At 34.6% G+C, this 16,474-nt stretch overlaps 4 protein-coding genes across 5 annotated transcripts; 2 read left to right on the top strand and 2 right to left on the bottom strand.

Moving 5' to 3' along the window:
- Positions 1–3,351: 3,351 nt before the first annotated feature.
- Positions 3,352–6,199, top strand: LOC106434529 (tRNA dimethylallyltransferase 9-like). The gene is made up of 11 exons (XM_013875407.3): positions 3,352–3,723; positions 3,965–4,018; positions 4,104–4,146; positions 4,232–4,340; positions 4,429–4,627; positions 4,704–4,920; positions 5,029–5,123; positions 5,368–5,462; positions 5,553–5,628; positions 5,718–5,857; positions 5,943–6,199. Exons 1-11 carry the CDS (start codon positions 3,463–3,465, stop codon positions 6,040–6,042), a joined length of 1,389 nt encoding a protein of 462 aa, XP_013730861.2. The 5' UTR covers positions 3,352–3,462; the 3' UTR covers positions 6,043–6,199.
- A 923-nt stretch (positions 6,200–7,122) lies between these two features.
- On the top strand, positions 7,123–8,884 carry LOC106434513. Of its 2 annotated transcripts, none has more exons than XM_013875390.3 (3): positions 7,123–7,322; positions 7,734–8,125; positions 8,216–8,884. In XM_013875390.3, the coding sequence occupies exons 2-3, from the start codon at positions 7,739–7,741 to the stop codon at positions 8,738–8,740; spliced, it is 912 nt and encodes a 303-aa protein (XP_013730844.1). In that variant the 5' UTR covers positions 7,123–7,322; positions 7,734–7,738; the 3' UTR covers positions 8,741–8,884. The 2 variants fall into 2 exon arrangements, with proteins under 2 accessions (XP_013730844.1, XP_048627536.1); XM_048771579.1 differs by having other exon boundaries at positions 7,132–7,322; positions 7,717–8,125.
- Positions 8,813–10,206, bottom strand: LOC106434523 (GTP-binding nuclear protein Ran-2). Its single transcript, XM_013875398.3, has 5 exons — positions 10,034–10,206; positions 9,875–9,944; positions 9,742–9,798; positions 9,528–9,645; positions 8,813–9,442 (listed from the first exon to the last, which is right to left on the bottom strand). Exons 1-5 carry the CDS (start codon positions 10,034–10,036, stop codon positions 9,025–9,027), a joined length of 666 nt encoding a protein of 221 aa, XP_013730852.1. The 5' UTR covers positions 10,037–10,206; the 3' UTR covers positions 8,813–9,024.
- A 761-nt stretch (positions 10,207–10,967) lies between these two features.
- On the bottom strand, positions 10,968–13,674 carry LOC106386726 (26S proteasome regulatory subunit 8 homolog A). Its single transcript, XM_013826538.3, has 9 exons — positions 13,291–13,674; positions 12,743–12,840; positions 12,439–12,663; positions 12,267–12,329; positions 12,019–12,182; positions 11,749–11,905; positions 11,535–11,633; positions 11,327–11,437; positions 10,968–11,239 (listed from the first exon to the last, which is right to left on the bottom strand). The coding sequence occupies exons 1-9, from the start codon at positions 13,490–13,492 to the stop codon at positions 11,099–11,101; spliced, it is 1,260 nt and encodes a 419-aa protein (XP_013681992.2). The 5' UTR covers positions 13,493–13,674; the 3' UTR covers positions 10,968–11,098.
- Between the last annotated feature and the right edge of the window lie 2,800 nt (positions 13,675–16,474).

The following is a 16,474-nucleotide window of genomic DNA, read 5'->3' as shown; positions in this document are numbered from 1 at the left end:
AAAAAAATGAGAACTTGGAGAATATACACAGAGAACAAGTTCCACTAAAAACCAAAAGGAAGAGTAGATCGGCCACTAAATCGGATTGCTCTTTGTTCGAATTAGGTTCAGTATACACTTTTTTTGGCATCGTTTTAGTATACGTAACCTATTTGTTATTGTTAACCATGGATGTTTGTCTTAAACGAATCATCAATTTTTTTCTTTTTTGGTTTCTAGAAGTAAAAATTCAGTATTATATGTCAAATCTGCAAGATTTAAGCATAAAAATCAACAAAAACGCATAACAATCGATGGATATTAAAAGAAAAACAATGGCTGCTCTAAAACTCTGTTCTGCGAAACCTAATTCGACTAGGGAAGAAGATAAGGAAAATTGCGTTTATGCCATTAGTGAAAAAAAATGAAAAACACAAAGGGAGCGATTCGAACACGGGATAATGCAACGGGTGTATGCTTTATTTCCACTAGGCCGCATAGCTTTCCTTTTCAGTTTATATTTCTAACCGGTTATCATATATATCTATATATATATATATATATTGATCAGATTTGTTTTATAAATCACAATATAAATCATGATTACAAATCGTGATTAGCTGTATATCTTCTTTTACCCATGTAAAAAAATAAGAATAGATTAAAACACAAGAAAAATACAAAATTACAAATTATATCAAATAAATTTGATTTGTTTCTATTGAAAAATATTGGTTTATTCCGAAAATAAAAATATTAAAACTGCTTCTTACTTTTTGACAGTTTTACACAAGCCTAATAATAATGGTATATACAATTTATATTAGTTTTAAATATAATTTATATTAAAATATTTGAAACGGATTTTTATATTTTACTCTATTCAGTTCCATCCATGTATGATTTAAATCTGTTTACATCGATATAAAACATTTAATAAAAAAGCTTTATAAAAAATATAAAAGCATTTCAACTTAAGGTCTGTAATCATGTTTAACATATATTTATAGCAACAATACAACTGAACACCAATTTTTCCAAAAAGCATTATCACAGTACAACAACATAACTTACATCTCAGCCCAAAAAATTGTGATTTATTAAACAAGACATTAATTTATTTAAATTTTAAATATTTTACACATACATTAAGTTTATCAATTAACAAAGTACATGATATTAAAATAGGGTTTAATGGGTTTTAAGTGGACTTTTATTAGAAATAAATATTCATATAAACTCATTTAGGTTAACGGGTTTTAAATAGGTTATTCGATTAAAAGGTATTTATTAAATGTGATTTTACTTAAAGTTAGTTAAGACCATATTGACACATTTACATATATCTGTATATATTTAATAGAATATATTTTTTAAAAAAAATTTACACAATTTTCAAAAAAAAATGTTCGTTCTTTGGTGCATGTTGGATTTGATATTGGTTTTCAGATATAACACTTTAAGAACCGTTCCAGTATATAGGCTATGTTTAATAGAATATAAGATTTTGATTTTCGAGTCGATTTTGAGTCAGATTTTTTTGGATACAAATATTCTTGACTAATTATGTTAGATAACTAATAAGAAAATATAATATGTTGTAATTTTTAAGAATAAAGTTTAAAAATAATTTATGAAATGTATATGGCACGAGTGTATAGTTATGCAACTTGACATATTTAATATAAAAATATATTACACAAAAATATCAATACTATTAAATTAGGAACATGACTTATTGATAATGGTTATGTCCAACAATTAAATTTTTTTATTTAAAGAGCCTTTTATTATCCTTTATGTATAACTGTATCAAATTAAATAACCGTAAATGCTTTTTATGAATCAATATATATTTGTAACTTCATGTCCACAATTCTCGGCTCTCACCACTTCTTTCCAGTATGGCTGCTTTGCGTATACATAATACGGACAGATATATATATACAACAATTATTCTTTCCTTTTGGGTTTTTAACAGATGTAGATTGTTAACTATAATATTATTCTATTATACCAAAATTATGATTGAAAACTGTTACATGTTATTCGGTTCCGTTTGCTATGTAAGTATTCCACCCAAATTATTTATGTATGCTATTGAATAATCTGAACCTTTTTCTGAGAATTTCAACCTTTTATTTGATTAATATAACATGGTACTCTATATAATTATTTATATATGCAGTTACATTATTGATACATCTTTCTAAAATGATATGTTAATTACTCATTATAGTTACGACTATAAATATAATAACTGAATATATTAAAATATTAAAAATATATTTTTCAATAATTTTGTTTTTCACCATTTCTAAATAAAAATAAATAAAAATAAATAAAAAATGTATTTGAAAATTAAATTCAAATACATTTTCAAAATTTAAAAATTATATTCATCTGTTTATATAAATATTCATCTACTCTAAATATTAATCTATTTATATAAATATCTATTCTATTAAAACAGCAGTGTGACCCATTGATAAAAGTAGGGTCCAACAGATATTTCAACAATACATATTTTTTTAATGATAACTGTAATGCCCTTTTAATTTTTTAAAGTAACTACTACATGATCTTTTTTTTTTCGAAACTAAGTAACTAACCACCACTCCTTACAAGTTTGAACTTTGAACATACCGTTTACTTTTTTTTTTATATCGTTTACATAGTTTTAATTTTTGAGAGTAACCACCACATGTATACGGCTACATTTTTTATATACGAAATTAAATAATTCCAATTTTATGAAATTTTTTTTTATTTAATCTATTTATTTAATTACTGTTTTATTGCTAAACAAAATTGTAACAATACTTTGTTATTTTTTTAAAATACATTACTGTTTGAAAATAAAGTACCATATTAATGTGTTAAAAGGTTATGGCACAAATGTATAGTTTAACAATATAATAAATTCAATACAATTATCAAAATAATTTACTAATCATTTTAAAAAAAAAACGCAAATATAATCACAGATAAAAACACAAATATGATTACAAAACAATACATAAAATACATATATGATACAAGGAAAAACACAAGTACATACTTATGAAATTTGATTTATTTAATATACTTACAAAAAATATACATTCTATTAAATTCATATCATACAATAATAAGATTATACAGACACATAAACATATAAATTATATTAGGTAAAAAATTTAAAAACAGAAAAATATACCCGCCCTCTCGAGGGCGGGTCAATATCTAGTTATTGTTAAGGCGGCTGTGTAGGCCGATTTTTTAAACGCCTAAACCTATTTTTAATAAACCGACAATGTAACTAAACCATTTTCAAATCAGTTCATAATTTGGATTCGGTTTAATCTGTAAACCTAACCGAACCGTACTTCTCTAATCCTTCCTCACTCGCTGTCTTCGAGATGAGCTTTTACGCGGGTCATCCTTCCTTAGCAAACGTCTTCAATCTTCCAAAGTCTAAAGCTTCCTTCGAGTAAACCTCTAATGTTGTCTAGCAGTAGCGTATTCTTGACCCGTACATGTTGCTTGAGGCTGCAACCGCCCTGCCTTATACTGCGCCGGAGATTATGCGGAGCCACCGCTTGCTCTGTTTCTCTAAACGGGAACACTTCGAATAAGAAGAGAAACTCAGAGAAGGAGAAGGTGATTGTGATATCTGGTCCCACCGGCGCCGGAAAAAGCAGGCTCGCCTTGGAGCTAGCTAAGCGTCTCAACGGCGAAATCATCAGTGCTGACTCCGTCCAGGTCCATTTCTACTTGTGTACTCTCTGGTTAAGTGATTATAGCTCACTAGGAGTGACTAATTTGAGCGCTTGTCTAGGCCAAGACTGGTACTTTCAGTTCAATTGTCTTAGGATACTCTTGGACCCGGTTGTGTCTGAAATGCTGAAGTTGAAGTTTATTTCTTTCTTGTTCTTAGTTTGATAAAGTTCCACAGCTTTGGTGATACTAAAAAGGTTGTTGCTTTGTGTTTAATTGACAACAGGTGTACAAAGGCCTTGATGTTGGATCAGCCAAGCCATCAGCAAGTGATAGAAAGGTATCCTTCTAATATATAAATATTTGGTAAGATTTATTCATTTAAAAAAAAAACTGATGTTGTATGATTATGCAAACTTATTCAGGAGGTGCCCCATCATCTTATCGATATTCTGCATCCCTCTCAAGGTTTCTTCTTCAGTCCTCAAATACTTTCTAATACTCATGTATGCAAATCTAGAGAAACTTCATATGTTTAATGATTTATCTCTAGACTACTCCGTGGGGCAATTTTTCGAAGACGGAAGGCAAGCTACTAAAGACATTCTTAGTAGAGGGCGTGTTCCCATAGTCACAGGTGGCACTGGACTGTACCTGCGATGGTATGTCTTGTGCCCCTTTTGTATAATGTTAAAAGCAAGCGAGTCTAGTTTCATCATTATCATGCTCTCTCTCGGTAATGTGTTAAAGGTTTATCTATGGGAAGCCAGATGTGCCTAAGCCTTCTCCAGAGATCATCTCTGAGGTCCATGATATGCTACTTGATTTTCAGACCGATCATAACTGGGATGCAGCTGTTGAGTTCGTGGTCAATGCTGGTGATCAGAAGGCCTCTTCTATAGCTCGTAATGATTGGTATAGACTTAAGCGAAGCCTCGAGATACTCAAGGTTTGAACATCATTTTGAGAAAATTATTATTAGTTAAATGAGACATTATCTGTTCAATGTTTGTTTACTTTGGCAGTCAACTGGATCTCCTCCGTCTTCATTTCGTGTTCCATATGATTCTTTTCGAGAAAATCTAAATTCTCCTGATGCCAATGATGACTTCAGTGAGAATGATATCTCTGTCCAAAACATAGAGACGGATTTGGACTATGACTTCCTTTGTTTTTTCTTGTCAAGCCCACGGATTGATCTTTACAGATCTATTGATTTCAGATGCGAAGACATGCTCTCAGGTTAGTAGCTGCAGCTACTTGATTTTAGTATATTAACTTGCAAGGATAACAATTGCATGCTCTTCTGAGTTTATGTCTTCTTTGATGCTTATTGTCTCTCAACTTCAGGTCCCAATGGAGTTTTGTCAGAAGCTAGATGGCTTCTTGATCTTGGTCTTCTTCCAAACACAAGTTCTGCAACTCGGGCCATTGGCTACAGACAGGTAAAACTATTTATTATCTCTATTAGTGATTGTAATTAGCCAAGGGTTCTGTATCAGGTTTTGAGCTGTCTAATATAAAGCATGTCCACACTTAAGTGAAGAATATGGACTTGGGCTCTAGATATTGCACGAGATCATGTCATATAGCAGTTTTTAGTTTTAGACATGTAGCAGTTACCATTAGCTTATATCAGTTTATAACGTTTTGGATGAACAATGGAAACATGGTTTCTCGTTTTTGCAGGCCATGGAATATCTGTCAAAATGTCGTCAACAAGGAGGTGTAAGTTCCCCTGGAGAATTTTATTGGTTTTTGAACAAATTTCAGCAAGTCTCCAGGTGATTCCTCTACATAAGACTTGAAATATCTAGTGTACATATAAGCTTCTGCCGACGAATTCATATTCAGTTTGATTGATTGATGTGTAGGAACTTTGCAAAAAGGCAGATGACATGGTTCAGGTGTGAGCCTATGTACCATTGGCTTAATGCTTCTAAACCACTGGTATACACATACATGTGTCTGACTCTATTTATTCTCCCTTATGTCACTATTGGTTTGGTGGTGATACAATCCTTTTGTCCTCCTTGCAGGATACAATACTTGAGTTCATTTACGATGCTTATGAGAAGGAAGCAGAGACGCTGGTGGTGCCAGATTCTATTAGGATGAACAAAGAAATGAGAAACTCTCGAGAAGCTAATGCATTAAAGGCCTACCGCCCTAGAAATAGGTACAGAGAAGACTCGATGAGTTATTCTATTTGTTGGCTATTATATAAAACATTTTGTTATGGGTTGTGAATCTGTTTTGTGAAGGCATTTCGTTGGAAGAGAGGACTGTTCTTCGGTGTTGGAGTGGATCAGACGTGAAGGATGTAAGAGTGAAGTTTCATGCATGGAAGGAGCAGCAATATAACCCACTTACACACTTCCTTTCTATCCGCAGAAGCCAAAAACAAAACAAATCAAAAGTTAATGTGTTTTTTCTTTTCTTGTGTGAATGTATGAGTAGACAAGGTTTTAGATTATGTTTATTTATTTATTTATATGAACAAACATTTTTTTGCCGTCTACATTTCACGTACAAATCTCAGATCCACTCGCAAGTTAATTGTTAAGCGTCAATCCCATGTTTTCATACGGTTTGAACCGATTTGAGTTAACTGAGCATATAATATTTTATTTTAGATGATTTCATTCAAATAGTTTCTGAACAGATTTAAGAGTTGGTGCCATACTGCCATTATTGTGAATCAAGAAAGTGTAAATAAAAAATACTGCAAGACAACGACATGATGAATATTATGATAACATTTTTTGGGTACGTTAGAAGCCAAAAAGTATTATATTCAAAAGTGAAGTGGGAATTATGTAAACCCACCTGACCTGACCTGACCATCCCCATAACGTTTCTTTTTTTTGTTCTCTCGTAATTAAACTTTTTGCTTTGATAAAGAATAGGTAAATATAAGTAGAGCTCTTTTGGCACACACCTGAACACCCGCACATTGCTCGTGCTGCTCACCAAGAAGAATATATAAAACAAATAACATTACGGATATTCGTCGCATTTTTTTTTTCATTATTTCTAAAATGCTTTCGTCCTGAGAACAACTAACGTCTACGTAATGATGAAATCGTTGATGACTTACAGAATGCATTTCTGTACAAAATGGCTTCCCTAAACTCCAAAACGAGGCCTAGTCATCCTCTAAATAAAGATTATAATAATAGAAACCATAATCACCTTCTTTATTTGTTATGGTTATTTCACTCATTTGTCAAATAAAAACAAACAAAGGGCCATTTCTCATGCGGTTTAATGGATACAAAAACGTCAAAGCCCAAAGGGGTTACAAGTTTGCAACTTGAACTATTATTTCCTTCCTCATTTTCCATTCTTTTCCTTTAAAATTAAAACTGGCTAAACTTATATGGATTTTTTTTTTTTTGAGCAAACTTATATGGATTTTGTTCTGACTTGCTGGCGTGTAAAAAAAAGCCTAAACTTATATCTTTTTCTAATTATATTTTTGCATATAAGTTTTTTTTTCCTTTGCCCCTTTGATCCTTGTTTGGTTGCCCAGAAAATAAAAAAATAGATGAAGCTTTGTTGTTGTTTGTGGAAGCAGAAGAAGGATGATGGCTTTCTTTGCGTGCTAAACATTTAGTGACCAAACTTCTTTTCTTATTAAGGTAAACATAATTTTTAATTTAATTTCTGAGTTTTTAGTCTCTTGATTGTCTGCTTAACGATGAAAAAATTGTTTTCTCCTAATCAATTTCTCAGTATAATAAAGACTCTATACATTGAGTCATCACACTTTCAATTTCATTAAACAAATTATGACTTTTATTCAATCTAGTGATTTGAAGCAAAAAGAATCTGAAACGTTCATGACAAGAGAATTGAGGTTGAAGTTTGTGGATGTGTCAGATTCTGATGGATCTACTGCTCCAACTTATATTTGATTGTATTATTTGCAATGGATCATCATAAAAATACTTTTTGTGATTTACTGCCTTGCTTCATTGGATGTTTTGCTTTGATCTTGTTTTGTGGTATTATCTGATATTATCTTATAAGCAGTTGGAATTTGAAAGCAGGAAGGATGAGATTCAAGAAAGGAACTAAAGTGGAAGTGTTGACCAAATCATCTGTTCCATCTGGTGCGTGGCGATCTGCTGAGATACTCTCAGGAAATGGGCATTATTACACTGTCATGAATGATACTGATCACTGTTCTACAGAGAGGGTACAAAGGAAGAGCATGAGACCTGAGCCTCCTCCTGTACAAGTTCTACATTCTTGGGCTCCTGGTGACGTTCTTGAGGTTTTTGAAAGTTGTTCGTGGAAGATGGCAATCGTCTCCAAGGTTCTGGAGGAAGGTTGTGTCTTGGTTAGATTGCTTGGTTCGTCTCTGAAGGTGAAGGCAAACAAGTGTGACATTCGGGTTAGACAGTCTTGGCAAGACAACGAGTGGATCACGGTCGGGCAGGTACTTGTTTATGTTCTCTGTCAATGTATATATACATCTTTCAAACCCTTTTTATTAAGTTGACATTTTGTTTATACCATTTGTCTAAAGGCGAATCTAAAAGGCGAGTATGTTTCATCTGAGAGCAAAGACAAGCTCAATGAGTCTCATGTACTTTCGATGAAAGGTCCAAAGAAACGGACCTACTCTTTGGTTGAACCGCACAATCCGCTAAAGTTTCTTAAAAGAACAGAAGAAGAAGAAGACGATAGAGAGAGTGTTGCATCTTCTGTTGGCAGTTGTAACATGGACGGTTTAAGCACCGTCTCTTTCGGTCCCATAGAAACCAGTAACTCTAGTGACACAGAGTCATCCTCTTGTGGCGGCCACAGAGGCATCAAGAACAAGAAGTTGAGTTCACCAGCGAAAGACTCAGAAGCTGGTGATGTTCATAGGTTAGAGCTGGATGAATACCGATCCAGCATTGAGAGACTGCATGCATCAGGACCTAACATAACATGGGAACAAGAAACCTGGATCACAAATCTCCGCTTGAGATTGAACATATCAAATGAGGAACATCTGATGCAGATAAAAAACCTCATCTCTGATGACAACAGCACTACTTACAGATAGAATCATCATTCACAACTACAACATTGTGTTACATAGAATAAATGTTAAAAGAGTAGTTTGTACAAATGTCCCTTTTGAACATATTTCTTTTTTTTTATTGTGGTGTTACTTGATTCTCATATCTCATTTTGGGTTCAAAGACAAGTCGCTGCTCTATTCCAAAACGAAACAATCTTAAACAATATTTCCCCCAACATGTTAAAAAACCAAAAAAAAAACACAAATAGAGAATCAGACAACGCAAACAGCTTCCCATGGCAGACATAGTGGAAGAAGCTCTTCTTTTACTCAAAAGCATCATCATCATCATCTGGAAGAGGCTGAGCGGCTGCGGCAATGAGATCAGCCTCGTTCCTCTGCTGCTCAGCAACGTCAATGTGAACCTCAGGGGGAGCAAGAGCCGGCGACTCAACAAAGTGAAGGTTCTGGTCCCCCGCAAGCTTCCTAGCGAGGTACAAGAAGGGCTTCTCAAAGTTGTAGTTGCTCTTCGCGGAGATCTCGTAGTACTGAAGATTCTTCTTCCTGTGGAACGTCACCTGCTTAGCCTTCACTTGCCTGTTCTTCACATCGACCTTGTTCCCGCAGAGAACGATGGGGATGTTCTCACACACACGGCAGAGGTCACGGTGCCACGTGGGGACGTTCTTGTATGTGAGCCGCGCTGTCACGTCGAACATGATAACCGCACATTGACCATGGATGCTGCAATAGAGAAAAAAAAAAAATTTATAAAACCAAATCAACCATGATAACATCATCCTAACCAAATCTAAACTGTGACACTTACTAGTAACCATCTCTAAGGCCACCGAACTTTTCTTGACCAGCAGTGTCCCAGCAGTAGAAACGGATCTTGCCACAGTTTGTGAAGAAATCTAGAGGATGAACCTCCACACCAATAGTAGCTGCAACAAACACACATCATCTCCCCAAAATCAATCAGAAGATTCAAAAATTCGATTCAAGAGCATTCAGTCTATATTATGTTGTTATCTACTTACGTTCATACTTCTTCTCGAACTCTCCAGTAAGATGTCTCTTGACAAAAGTTGTTTTTCCTGCAGCAAACACAAAGACATGTGATTCCACTGAAGAACAACAGTGAGTAAGTTCTATAGAGGAATGGGTTGGTACCTGTGCCTCCGTCACCAACAATGACGAGCTTGAAGCTAGGGTAATCGACGGTTTGCTGGTTAGGTAGAGCCTGAACAATAACATATCCAAACTCAATTTAGAACAAAGAAACAAAGACAGAGACTATGGAGGCAGGATGAGATCGAAGAGAATGTTTACCATGTTGTCGGAATCGAGAGAATCTCAGGCGATGGGTTTGTGTGTTTGTGTGTGCGTGGAGAATGATGTTTTAGGAGAGAAGAGGCGAGATGGGGGTTTTTATAAAAGAGGAAATAAGGCAAGGGTTTTTCGCTTAGGTCTGACGCTATTCTTACGACCGTTAGATTTACTTCTTTTTTTATGGTTCTGCAATCGTAACGCAGCTTTCTCCACCGTTGGATCTGTCTTTTTAGCTTTAGTTCCACGCGGTCTTTTCCGACACATGACTCATAAATTTTTAATTTTCATTTTTTCCAAAAATGTTATTTATTTATTCCACTTATCAAATTTGAAATTTGAACTTCCTCTCAATATACGTTGCGATTGACAAAAATAAAATAATTGAAATGTGACCAGTGTTTGTAACCACATCTTGATTCATATTTATGCCACCACCGTGTCATACATCATGTTGAAATTCAACAGCATCTCCAACCCCACTCTATATTTTACTCCAAAATGGAAAAAATAGAGTGAAAAATGGAGTGATGAACAAAAAATAAAAGCATTACTCTATAAATGGAGTAATCCTTTTATTTTTTGTTCATTATTCCATTTCCCACTCCGATGCCCTAACTGCATGTGTGACCCGTTATATATAATAAAAAAACTTTGACTGAGATGATCACGGTGGCATGGTGGTGGAGCTCACATTTCAAGCAATGGCCATTTGTTTTCTGACTTTTGCATATACCCTGTTCCTGTTAGATTTATACCTTTGCTTCTATAGTGGGTTTCTTATTATCAAATCTGTACATGTTATCTTAGTCCTGTTAGATTTATACCTTTGCTTCTATAGTGGGTTTCTTATTATCAAATCTGTACATGTTATCTTAGTGTGCCCAATGGAGGGGGTGTCTTTCTTCAATAATCTCTCTTAGTTTGAAAGACGATGAACTCGGAACTGGTATGCGTAACATTCAAGTACACACTAGCGTTTAGGCAGTAAAAAAAATTGTTTTCAAACGCTTAAAGAAGAAACAGAAAAGATTCTTGGAAATAACAGAAAACAGAATAGAGAGATTCCTACTTCCAGAGCTTACGCAGAGACATGTTCTTCTCTGTGTCTTTCTTCATAACCTTCGCCACTGCCATCTCAAAGTCTTCCTGTGTCACGTGTACTCTCCTCTCCCTCAGAGCAAACATTCCCGCCTCCGTGCACACAGCCTGACCATAGCAACCAAAAGCATAAGAGAAAGAGAGACAAACTGTAGAAAGAGAGAGAGAAGTGAGGAAAAAAAAAAAACAGTTTACCTTCAGTTCGGCACCTGAAGCACCATTCATCTTCTCTGCAATCTTTTTCAGATCAATTCCACGCATCAGGTTCATTTTCCTCGAGTGGATCTTCAAGATATCACAACGTGACTGCAAACACATTTTAGAAACACTACATTAGCCAAACATGTACTTCACAACCTATCTACTCAAACTCTATACTACGCAAAATAGGCACAATCATTACATCTTCATTAGGATTGGGGAATTCGATTTTCCTATCAATCCTTCCTGGCCTGAGAAGAGCTTGATCCAGAATATCAATACGATTTGTCGCCATCAAAACCTGCAACAGTTAATTTGAGATGATTAATGAGTTTGTCTACGACCTCAGACTACGATTCCACATACTTGTCCTTTTCGGATTCATAATTCTTTTCCATAACAACTTTAACAAGCACCTTGATTTTGTTTGACGCTTCGAACCCGTCAAGTTGATTGAGAAGCTCAAGCATAGTACGCTGAACTTCACTGTCACCGTTTCCACTTCCAGATTCCATACGAGCAGACCCAATACTATCGATCTCATCCATAAAGATGATTGATGGTGCATGCTCCCTAAATACCATAAACCATCAGGAATAGTTATTAAGCAAGACAACAGGCAAAAGGATTCACAAGCATTATCTACCATGCTTGAAATGTCAAAATAGGGTCTAGCATATACACACCTTGCCATCACAAAAAGTTCTCTGACCATTCTAGAACCTTCTCCAATGTATTTCTGGACCAGCTCCGAACCAGAAACTCTGATGAAGGTACAGTCAGTGTGATGTGCCACAGCCCGAGCCAAAAGTGTCTTCCCAGTTCCGGGTGGACCATATAACAACACACCCTAGCAAGAAATGAAGATGAAATAATCTCTAACTCACTTGAACATAGTTACAATAGACAAAATAATTTTTCAAATGATGTGTACCTTTGGCTGAGCGATTCCAAGAGACTCAAACAATTCAGGATGCTTGATTGGAAGCTCAATGACCTGACGAACAATTTAAGATATTATAAAAAATATTTAAAGCATATGAAACGAAACACAGAGAGGGAATAGCAAAATAAACCAACGACTATCTGCGACTAACAAAGCATACCTCCTTAATTTCCTTAATTTGCTGGTCAAGACCACCAATCATGTCATAAGTGGAGTCAGGAACCTTCTCAACTTTCATAAGGTTAACCAGGGGATCAACTTTACTTGGCAGGACAAGGTGGAGAACATAGCTATCATTACGGAGAGCAACTCTTGTAGATGGGGTAAGTTTAGTTATGTCTATACTTTTGTCAATATCAACAACATACTTCCCCTCTGGATGAACCTGGAAAACGGGAGTTTTAGCATCTTCACTGATAGCTAAGATTACAACAAGACTAAAAACATGATATAAGGATTCATACCTTAACCAAGACCTTGTTTTTTCCCATCACTTTGACCACTTCACCCACATAGGACCCAGGTTCCTGAAGCAGCTGCAACTCTTCTCTCAGCATTCGTACTGTTTAATGTTTTTTATTCAAATCATTAAAATGTTTTTTTAATTCAAATCATTGGTTATTGGGATGACGAGTATGAGAGTAAAGAGAAAACTAGGGTTCATAGTTGCACAACCAAAGTAGCAAGCACTACGAACAGCTCTTATTGTATTCAAGATAACAGTTTGGGCTAAAACCAGCGATGAATCAATCTATAACTAGGCTCATAGGGCAGATACCTCTCTCTCCAGTTTATATCTTTCTCTAATCCTCACACCTCACAACAACTCAACAGAGGCCTAAGTCACAAACCGAATCAAGCAATCTGAACAAGATCCAACATAGAAGATTCCATCGTCACCCTCAATCCCAATAATCGAAAGCTCTAATCATGGAATCCTAGATTACTACAACTAAAGAAGACGATCGATCCAATTCCATGGAAAGTAGGGCAAAAGGAGGAAGAAAAGGACCTCGAGAGTTGAGATCGTTCCTCTGAGCTTCGAGGCGATTGAGGTTGTTAGTTTTGTGGCGGAGAAGTCGCTGGAGCTCGTCGATGTGCTGGAGATAGTACTGCTTAAGCCCCTCTCCTTGTTTCGCCACCGCTCCCTTCACGTTGCAGGTTTCCTCCATCGCACCCTCAGGACGCCTCGTCTCGATTCCTACGGCTGCCATTTTTATCACAAATTATCGACGCGAGCGAGAGAGAGAGAGAGAGATCTAGTATTGGAGACGACGATGGATCGGATCACAGGGACGAGGAGAGCATTTAGCAAATAATGCCCTCTTATAAATTGGAATCTTGGCTTATCCAACAAGACATCTTCTTCTTCTTTTTTTTTTCTTTCCTTATTATTTATTTATTTAAAGACTAGGACGGGCGGGATATACTTTACTTATGTGTAGATATTGTAAAACTTCATCAGTGTTGCTATTATGAAAATAGTTTTGTATCCTTCAGATGTAGTGTGCCTTAATGTGCCTCGCTAAATATTTTAAAATTAAATTGTAGTATTTATTGAACAATGTTAAAAAAAAAAATATCGTGAAAGGATTTAAGTTGAAACTCCTGTACATTTGTTGGTTTGGCACTGCCTTATTGATCTTTTTATTCTTTTATATTTTCTTCTTTTTAATAAGTTTTATCGACATGACTCTCGAAAAGTTTTATCAACACAAACTCTATGTATTGTGTTACTTCTTAAAATTATATAAATTTCTTGTGTTTTCAATATTTAGTCCGTTTTAATTATGATAGTAAGTGAAATATTTTTTTAACACAAATCATAGTTTTTTTTACTCTTATACATTTATTTTTTAAGGAATTTACTTTCACTTTTTGTTATACTTATTTTCGTAAATTTTATATAGATAATGTAAAAAAAAATAGTTGATTCAATGTAATAAAGTAAGTATCTTAATCAGATAATAGACATAAAATTATAATTGTTTGTTGAGATTTAAATATATTTTTTTATGTTTGATAATATTTATGATCAAATATTCCTAGTATAAAATAAAACAAATGGAAAGATAATTTTTTTGTTATAATTTAGATTGAAGAATTTTTAAGATTACACATCAAAAAACTTTTTTTGCTTTTTACAGATCAAAGTGGTTTATATCAAAAACGTCATGACGTTTCAAAAAAAAAAAAATCAAAAATCAAAAGCGTCATGCCACCAATCTGTACCATCAACAGTTTCCACCTATCGTCATCATCACCTGAGGTAGAATGTCTTACAGTCCTGATTTACACACGCGAGATACATTTGAAGAACCTTTGCTGATGCACAAATTACTGCTTTTGAGCTGAAAGGAGCATCTTTTAATTCTTTCCACTGTGTTACATATATTGCAGAAAAGAACGAAGCTACAAAGGACATAATCTTACTGTATTTTCAACAAATGAAGATATTAATAACTATTTTAATCAGAGAAATGGAAGTTTCTACATATCGATCAAGTGTAGACACATCAAAACTTGGCTTGACTCTGGGAAAATCCTAATGTTTTCTTGTTAGAATCGGGATAGAAGGATTTTTAGAGATTACAGGGCCAAGTTGGGTATATCAAACGCATCATGCCATTCTTTGAGTACAATCACCACCTGCCAACTATCATCATCATAATCATCATCATCATCATTGACACTGACTTAACAAATCCATTTCCTATAGCTAAAGGTTTAAGATGTATATATATATATATATATATATATATATATATATATTACTCACCATGATCAACATCCTTTATCTGCATTATCCTGCCCATTCATCTCCTTTCCCTGCAAAGGTCTTCAAACACGCCTTACAAATTCATGAGATTTCATTTATGTAGGATTAAATACCTGTAATTGTATAACCACCATGAGCTCAAAAGCAACTAAGATTATCATAAAAGCAAGAAATAACAATATAATTAATACAGTTTCTGTTTTTTCATGATAAGAAAAGTGTTGACGTTTTCTATTACTAAGAAACTTTTTGACACAGAAATCAGAATTTTAAAGCCAAAAGAGTGTCAAACTTCAATTAGAATCAGAAAAAGCTAGATAGAAGAGTTGATCATGGCAGAACACTAAGAATCTTGTAGCTCTCAAACCCACATTGATTTTAGTGAAATAGATTAAAGATCATCTTTATATATGTAACGACGTAACAACCCAGAACAGCGAGCTAGGTTCACTCCAGCCACATCAATGAAATTGCAGAGTCGAAGTAAGGTGAGCTCAAAAGTTACGATCTTGACTATCTGATACAAAAATCAAACAAAAGACACCGGATATGAAGCCATTTACTAAACATACATGTAAGAATTTTTTGAGTTTAATTTCGGTTCCATTTGCTCTTTTGGTACCTTTTCTCGTTGTTGTTTCTGCAAATCTGTAGATGCGCAAAGCTTCATCACGCTGAATTGTTCTTGCAATTTCCTCTGCCTTTCCTATTCCTCATCAAACTTGTATGGTTTCTCAGAGAAGGTGGCCGAAGTAGAAATCGAACGGACATGAATTGTCTTGTAAAATAAAGATTTTAATGAAGAATTTTCAGAGGCTATTTAGAATTGTGAGGAATGATGGTCAAGGATGACGCCTCACCTTTTTATAGCTTGAGATCGAACGCTTTGTGAAAAGGGAAAACGCATTGAATGCAGATTTTTAGGAAGAAGATGAAACAACGCTCTCTCGTACGGCGGAGATGAAGAACGTGATCAGACCTAAATCAAAAACGTTGCGTTTAACTACATGTTGATTTATTCAGTGTTGGTCACATACCCGTACAAAAATCCAGGCCCAAATCCATTACACTCTCAGTTAAATGAAACGCAGCACTTTGATATACGGGACACGTGTCAGACTCATGTTGCACGAATTAGTGACGTGTCCGCCTATGTGGACAGTTCAGGAGAGATTCAAACTCTTCTTTATATATAAAGATATTGAATTGTTTAAATTTTAGTATTTTTTTTATTAAGCTATTGATATATCGGTTTATCCATTTTTCTTTCTCTTCTTACGGACGAATTTTTGTAATAGATATTTTACTTTCTAGTTTTGGTGAGAAAAAAATATATTTATACTTGGTTCAAAGTTTAAAATAAATTTTTGTACCAAAACTAGTCCCTCATTTATCTCCGCGTAAATTCCGATTTTTT

This window comes from Brassica napus, chromosome A3 (assembly GCF_020379485.1).
Source record: "Brassica napus cultivar Da-Ae chromosome A3, Da-Ae, whole genome shotgun sequence".
NCBI lineage: Eukaryota > Viridiplantae > Streptophyta > Magnoliopsida > Brassicales > Brassicaceae > Brassica > Brassica napus.
Note: the sequence above shows the minus strand (reverse complement) of the source record. Positions and strands in the feature narration are given on the sequence as shown.